The sequence below is a fragment of the Helianthus annuus genome, chromosome 8, assembly GCF_002127325.2.
Source record: "Helianthus annuus cultivar XRQ/B chromosome 8, HanXRQr2.0-SUNRISE, whole genome shotgun sequence".
Taxonomy (NCBI): Eukaryota; Viridiplantae; Streptophyta; class Magnoliopsida; order Asterales; family Asteraceae; genus Helianthus; species Helianthus annuus.
This window is the reverse complement of record NC_035440.2, coordinates 12454013-12461983: the sequence shown is the minus strand read 5'-3', so window position 1 is coordinate 12461983 and position 7971 is coordinate 12454013. Positions and strand designations below refer to the sequence as shown.

General features: G+C 37.3%; 1 protein-coding gene across 1 annotated transcript; it reads right to left on the bottom strand.

Moving 5' to 3' along the window:
• Nucleotides 1-351: 351 nt before the first annotated feature.
• On the bottom strand, nt 352-3882 carry LOC110872096 (protein NRT1/ PTR FAMILY 3.1). Its single transcript, XM_022120866.2, has 4 exons — nt 3668-3882; nt 3355-3572; nt 2123-2682; nt 352-1392 (listed from the first exon to the last, which is right to left on the bottom strand). Exons 1-4 carry the CDS (start codon nt 3744-3746, stop codon nt 504-506), a joined length of 1746 nt encoding a protein of 581 aa, XP_021976558.1. The 5' UTR covers nt 3747-3882; the 3' UTR covers nt 352-503.
• Between the last annotated feature and the right edge of the window lie 4089 nt (nt 3883-7971).

Genomic DNA, 7971 nt, shown 5'->3' with positions numbered 1-7971 from the left:
CGTTAGTATGATATGTTAAATGTCTGGATCCCTTTGCCTTTCCTATGTTCTTGAGTTCTGACACTTATCTTTATGATTTCAAACCACTAATAAGAGATATGATGTTTGTTCGTTATTTATTAAAGATAATATAACAAAAATATTTTAAATTTACGTAAACATTCACATTTATTTTATAACGAGTTTTGAGGAGTATATCACAACTTTATTTTTTGTTTACACGGAGACTTCACATGTGCGTTTATATCTAATAATGTTGTAAAATAACTTCTTTTTAGTATACATTTTTCCGTGAAATCGCGTGGGTGAAACTCCCTAGTTATACAATATACATCCATGTTTAAATTGATATATCAATGTATCATTTACTATAATCATTTATCAAAAACAATATTTAAACTAACTATAAAGTATTGTGAATAAGTTACATATACTTTCATTGCCTTTGACCACTATACATACCTTATGGTTACTATAAGCATCTAACAAAAAGTGGCTTCAAATCAAACATGGGTTCCTAACTCAAGCTCATGACCTTGTTGACCATCTCTATGAGCAACTTCAAGGGGTTTAAAAGTGTAAAACTTTGCACAAAACAAGTAGTAAACCAGATTAAGAACTTGCAACAATGTGATCATCCAGTAAAAGTATTCCAACCTTCCTTTATTCAAATTATCATCAGGCAGCCAGTTTGACCCATCTGCCCCTTGGCTAAACTTATGCACCATAGTCACCAAAAGGGTACTCATGTAATTTCCACCCGCAATCGCCATCCAAAACAACGCAGCCGCAGTGCTCCTCATGCTCTCGGGGGCTTGATCATACAAAAACTCAAGATGCCCGACTGCCATAAACGCTTCAGCCACCCCATGAAGGCTATACTGCGGTACCAACCAGAAAACCGTCATGGGAATTGTATCATGCGGCTTATCGGTTAAACCATGGGCAAAAGCGACATGTTTACGCTTTCTTTCCATAAAACCGGCTATTAATGAGGCTAAGATTGATATAGCAAAACCTATGCCCATCCTACTAAGGAAAGAAACTCCCCTTTCTACCCCTGTGAATCTTTTCATGATGGGCACAAACACGCGGTCATAAAAGACAATGGTGGCTAGCATGGAGGTTAAGGTGAAGACCGACATGGAACCGGCTGGGATTTGGAACGATTTCGTGAGGTGTCGGTTCATGGTCTTTGCTTGTTGAAGTGAGAAGGTGTTTTGTTGAACATATGCTGTGAATAGAAGGATACCAGAAGCCCATATTGGTCCCATTCTGAGTAGTGATTTGAGTTCTTCAACTCTGTGGACTGTGTTTAGTCTCCATAGATTTGGTTTTGATTGGGATTTTGCATAGTCTTCTTGGGTCACAATGGCAGCTTTGTCCAAGAACCTGCAATCAACGTTGCAATCTTTTGGTTTAAAATGGATGTCGTTTGACTCTTTCGATCAAACATACAAATTTTAATTGGTATGCGTTTGGGTCCATTTATGTTCCCGTTTATCATTTAAGATAGAGTAAACTACAAAAATCGTCCTTTATATATGTCATTTATTGCAAATTGTGTCATTTGTTTTCAATAATTACAGAAAACATACTCGATGTTTGCAAACCCTTGCAAGTTATGTCCTTTAGCCCTAACTCAGTTAATTTTTGTGGTTAAATCTGACCAAATGGACCCCACATGACGTTATTTTGTGGTTAAATATGACCAAATGGACACCACATAAGAGTAAAATGACAAAAATACCCTCATGTGGGGTCCATTTGGTCAGATTTAACCATAAAAAATTAACTGAGTTATGGTTAAAGGACATAACTTGCAAGGATTTGCAAACATCGAGTACGTTTTCTGTTAAGGGACACAGTTTGCAATAAGTGACATACATAAAGGACAATTTTTGTAATTTACTCTTTAAGATATCAGCGAACAAACATAAACAAACGCGTTTATTTTTTAACGAATAAACACGAACATGAATTTTTTTTTTTCGTTTAAATGTTTGTGGTCAGTTTAAAGTAAAATGAAGTAGCACGAAAAACCCACGTTCATATCTGTTCGGTTCATTTACAGGGCTACGAAATTTGCTTGACAAAAGGTGATATAAAAGAATATACTTACTTCATTTGTTTAGTATGCATAAGTCTCCCAGCAACAGAAATAGAAGCATCAAGCTCTTCATTCTCATAAAGCATCTTAGCATCCGAAACCATTGGCAAATTCCTCTTCTTATAAGCAGCCACACACACCTGCACCAACCGCGTAAATGGGCTGCCCGACGGATCCATATTTCTATACAACGGGTACCCGAAAACAAACGCAACAATCGATATAGCCATAGCTATAGATGGGACGCCGAGACCCCAACCCCACCCGACATAATCCTGAATATATACGATCACGGTCACCGCCACAAGCATAGATACCCCCATGCAAAAATAATACCAGTTGAAGAACTTCCATGTGCTAGTTTTCTGTTTTTCATCGGTTTCATCAAACTGGTCCGCCCCGAATGCAACTACACAGGGTCGGATCCCACCCGACCCGATTGCGGTTAGCAAAAGGGATATGTATAAGATTGCTAGTTGACCATTATCAGCTTCTTGGCATACTTGTCCATTTTGGCATGGTGGTGGTCTTAACTTTGGTAGTATTGCTGATAGTGTTAGTGATACCATACCCTAGGAAATAAATTAAGATAAAAAGTTGAGTTGAGTAATGATACAAATAATTATAAAATTTTGTAACTTAAAACAGGCAACTTGTTATAAAACTTTATAACCTAAAACGGGTCCAAAATCGATTAGCACTACTCACGACTTGTTTGTCACCGCCTCCGCCACCTCCACCCATTTTTTATAAAGCTTTATAACTTAAAACTGATCCAAAATGGGTCGGTACTTCCCACAACCATTATTTCTTTCCGCCACCACCGCAGATATAAAAAATAGCCGGTGAACCTATTTTGATATTTTTTGGTTTATTTTTAGTTTTTTCTACACGAGCCCATTTTGGCCAGAACCTGTTTCTGGCTGAACCAAATTGATACTTTTAAAGAATAGGATGTTTTGACCCGAACCCAGTTTACCGAAACATGTTATGACTCGTTACCCAACCTGGCCCAGCAGTGGTGGATCCAAAGGTGTTTTGGGGGGTTCCCGGGAACCCCCTTAATTTGGAAAGAAAATGAAAAAAAAAAATAGTGGAAATTTTGTATAATTTAAAAAAAAAATAGTGAGAATTAGTGAAAATCTACCAAAAAGAACCCGGTGGGAAAAATTCTTGGATCCGCCAGGCCCAGACGTACTACCAATAATTACCATGAAAAGTTGCATCAAGGAAGGAAAGCATACAATTTGATAAATTATGGAAGCAACTGTGATGGTCCAAAACCGGCCTGCAAAAGAATCGGCTATAAAGGCGCCGAGCAAAGGTGTCAAACTTGCGGTGCCACCGAAGTTGGTGAGCGTGTTAGCGGCTTCAGTCATCGGCATATGAAGTTGTTGTGTCAAGTAACTAATCATATTTGTCTGAAAGCCCACCACAGCCAGCTTCTCACACACCTCATTTGCTGCACCAACATCAAGTTAAGTTAACCTTAGAGAGCCTTTTTGCATTTAAAAAAATAAAGAAAAATAAATAAATATTGAAGGAGAAAGAGATTACCAAATATGAATGGCATGGTGATGAGTCCACCTTTGGGCCTTTTTCCATGATCATGGGCTTTTTGTTGTATGTCTTCCATTGTTGTGTAGTTATGGAGCTACCTCCTAAAATACATATTTATAGGGGATGATATATAAACCAGTGTGAATGAGTTTTAGTGGCTCTAGTGAATCTGTGATAAGGTACAAGAAGTTGATATTATCATTGTGGGTTCCAAATATTTTTATTCTTATTGTCTTATATAAAGTAACAAGATGTAACCATATGACCTCCTTCCACAAAATATTATACATCAGAAAAAAGAATATGTAAAGTTTTTAACATAAGAATGAATAAATATTTTATTACTTTATCAATACATTATTATAGCAAATTACTCTTTTTATACTTTATGGTGTCTTTATAAAAATTATGTATATTGACATACCATTAAAATGGTATTTTGGTGATTTGTTTTACTACGACTACTTTTGAGCCTATTATATTTTTTTTCACTTATAGTTTTTTATAGATTTTAAGATACAATGTTTTGTAAATTGTCGTGTATGTTGTTGTAACGTAGTTGTTTTTATCTACGTCAAAATATAAATTTTACTTAAAACTGAGTTGTGAATAATAACGTACAAATGAGCGAAGCATAAATATAGTTGTTATCAAAGCTACATCACACTTTAGTTTTTTTTCTTTTATAAACTGATGTGTGTTTACCCTTTTTGTTATTTTAGCAATATAATATAACGTCTTAAAATTTCTAATATACTGTTGTGACAATGCTTATTTTTATCTACGGTAAGGGTTAAAATTAAATATAATAATTGTTTTTTTTTGTTTATCGAGAAACGAACCAATACCATCCGAAAAACATTAGCACCTGTACCATATTTGTTTCTTATGGTTTCTAGACATGGCGTATTTTAGTAATATAATATAACGTCTATATTTTCGAATATACCGATGCGACGTGTTTATTTTATCTACATATAAAAAATTAAAATTGATTGGCTGATAGTGGTTTTTTTCAGTTTCCTCGTAACTTTGTAGTTTTCACACGATCCCTCCTCTATTCACTTAATCTCAAATCTTGTTGGTTATTCACGTTTTTTAATCATGTTAAAGCATTCAGAAAAATAATATAAAGGATTTATTTAGAAGAAGATATGTTCTTCAATGATAAATAAGTTTATTTATTTAGAATACAAGAAAATAATAAGATTTTGAGGTGGAAACTAGGGGGTTAAAAAGGCTTACCCCAAATCTCGACCACTAGAACTTGTCGAGTTCATTTTATAAAATAAAAGTAAATAAATAGTCGTAGTCGATAGAGAATGCATGAGTTTAAGCATTAAAATAAAACCATCGGTCGACCAAGACGTTATAATTTCGTCACTAAAAAGATACAGTTTTTGGCTAAAGCTAGTTATATTTTAACACTAAAAATATTTAAACAATCTTATCGATTTAGATTTTGAATCGTAACGAGAGAATAGTGCTTGTCAACACCTTTGAATAGTGCATGAGAGTCGACATATGTACATAACAACTGTTCAATATATATGTTTTTTAACAAGTAAAAATTTCTGGTGTCATACCTAGGCTGTTTACGAGCCGATTCGATCATTCGAACCGAGCGGACCTTTGCTCGTGCTTGGCTCGTTTACAACCGAGCGAAATCCGAACGAGCATATTCGAGCGTGTAATTTTTCGAGCGAGCGACGAGTAAATTGGACAACCATAGATTTAGCATGTTTCCTTCGATGTCTCCGCTATCGGGTCACGACTAAGGTCAAACTGTCCGAGGTGACACTAAGATTGAGGTTGGATCGTCCGAGGATGAGGCTCTGGTTGAGGCAGGTGAGGCGATGAATATACAACAAAGAACAATTGTCGCATTGTGGCCTATGGTGAGAGCGAGAGACGAATGACGACTGATGATTGATGAGAGAAAACTGTCAAATATTGTCGCTTCACGACTTAGAGTTTTAGTTTTAAATTTGGTGTTAATTTTTTTACTGGTTTGATTAGGCTAGTATGGATAAATATAATTGTATATTTGAGTATAGCGGCCCAAATCTAATAGCGCGGTATGTATAAAATATGAATATACATGAAATTTGTGTGTGCATATATAATTATATATGTAACAAATTAATAAAAATTAATTTGAGCTGAGCCGAGCGGACCTTTGCTCATGCTTCACTCGTTTGCAAACTGAACCAAACCGAGCAAGCATATTCCAAGCATTTTCCGAACGATCGGCGAGCGAGTGATCAACGACGAGCGATTTGAACAACCCTAGTAATACCAATAAACAAGATATATGATAACAACTTATAAATAATTTATTTTAATCCTAAATAACATCATGATTAATAAAAAAAATAGTGATAAATGACACATGTTTTAACTTTCAAAAGAGAAAAGTGTCCGGATAGTCCCTGTGGTTTGTCTAGATTTCACCTATAGTCCCCACATTTCTAAAATTACAGCTGTAGTCCCCAAACTTTGCAAATTCGTTCTCGGATAATCCCTAGTGTGGATGAGAGTTAGTTTTTGGTGTTAAGTGGGTGTGAAATGACTAAAATATCCTTACTAATAAATCAAACACAAAAATGTAATTCTTCTATATATTAAAAAACGAATCGATTGAACAGTATTCAAACAGTAAACTTTACTTTATATTTAAGGGTTTTTATTTACACATAAATTAAAACCGTGAGGGATAATAGAAAGAGAGGGGGAGGGAGACTGGATAAACTGTGTCACAGAGGAGAGAGCCGCTCGTCGGCGGCGAAGAGGGACAGAGCGATCGGATCATCGGACAGAAAAACAGAGAGATGCTCGCCGGCGAGAGATACACATAAATTAAAACCGTGAGGGATAATAGAAAGAGAGGGGGAGGGAGACTGGATAAACTGTGTCACAGAGGAGAGAGCCGCTCCTCGGCGGCGAAGAGGGACAGAGCGATCGGATCATCGGACAGAAAAACAGAGAGATGCTCGCCGGCGGAGAGAAGAGAGAGATCGGATGCGGAGACTGGTCGACGGCTTCCCCGCCGGCGACGATTGTATTGTATCTCGATCTATGGTATCTTCTTCGTTTTGCTTCGCTGTGTGCCCCTCAGTCAACGCGGACGATGGCTATGCTCTGTCGTCTAGATCCGTTGCCGCCTCCGTTTGGTGCCATCCTGTTTGCCGTACCGTTTTGCTCATCGAACCCTTTAGGGTTCTGATACGACGGTTCTCGGTGGCGGGCTATGGATGGTGACAGCGGCTTTACGTTTGGCCTTTTCATCCTTATATAAAAAATATGGCTTTCCATTATTTATGATGCAATCTGACTTGTTGGTTGTTTAAGCCCTAATTTTATTTAGGGCTTTTTCATTTGGTCTCTGTTATTTGTTTGATGGTTTAATCGGTATCTGGTTTGGTCGATGATGATGAGCCAATGCTTCATATCTTTGTGGCTCATCGGAGACGTTTTTGAATTTATTTTCTGCCTCAATTCGTTTGTGATGTTTAATGTTTTGAGGCTGTGATGCTGGGCGTTGACTCATCTGAGCCGTTATCACAATTGGAAGCTCATGTTGTTCAGTCAACAACAATGTCATAACACCTGTGATGATGTATCTGTGTAGTCTGAGCATCAAATGTTGAACTTATAGGACCATTGGCTTAAATAATTGGTAAACTCATTGTTTTGGTCTGGCAATCATGTTCACTGCAGCCACAATGAGTTAACATTTTTGAGCTTATACCTTGAAAACCAAGTCCGTGGGTTATGTCATTACCCCATGGTTGGCTAGGCGATGATGATACCCAAAAAATTGGTCAGATCGTTGTTTGGCATGGCAATTACCCTATCTATTAATATGAGAAGGATTTGAACGTTTTTTTTCCCGTTGGTTGCTTGATCTATGGTGCATGTTGCGTGTTTGCAAAGCCTTTGTTGGCTTCCTTTCAAATGATGGGTTTATTTGCAGCCACAACGAGATGTAGTTTCTGAGCATTTGGATCTGAGCCTTTGAACATCACAAAACAATGCTTCACATGCACTTTAATAGCCGATAACCAAACGGCATTTTGCACATCTTGGATTACGATCATGTAGCTGCAGGTAACCTATTTTCGTTTGGACCAACGGCTTAATGCATGGGCAGGGTGGGTCTAGACCTGGAAAACGGGTCGGGTCATGGGTCAAAACGAGTTCAGGTCGAAACGGGTTTGGGTCGAAACGGGTCAATTAAAAAAAGGGTTGTTTTGGTTCGGGCTGAAACGGGTTCGGGTCAATTAAAAAAAGAGTAGGTA

Bases quoted from the DNA above. Each gene is read 5' to 3' on its own strand.
- LOC110872096 (XM_022120866.2), bottom strand. From the start codon at position 3,746: ATGGAAGACATACAACAAAAAGCCCATGATCATGGAAAAAGGCCCAAA. The intron at 3,573-3,667 runs GTAATCTCTTTC...ATGTTGGTGCAG, and splicing joins CACCATGCCATTCATATTTG to CAAATGAGGTGTGTGAGAAG. The intron at 1,393-2,122 runs GTAAGTATATTC...CGTTGATTGCAG, and splicing joins ATGCATACTAAACAAATGAA to GTTCTTGGACAAAGCTGCCA.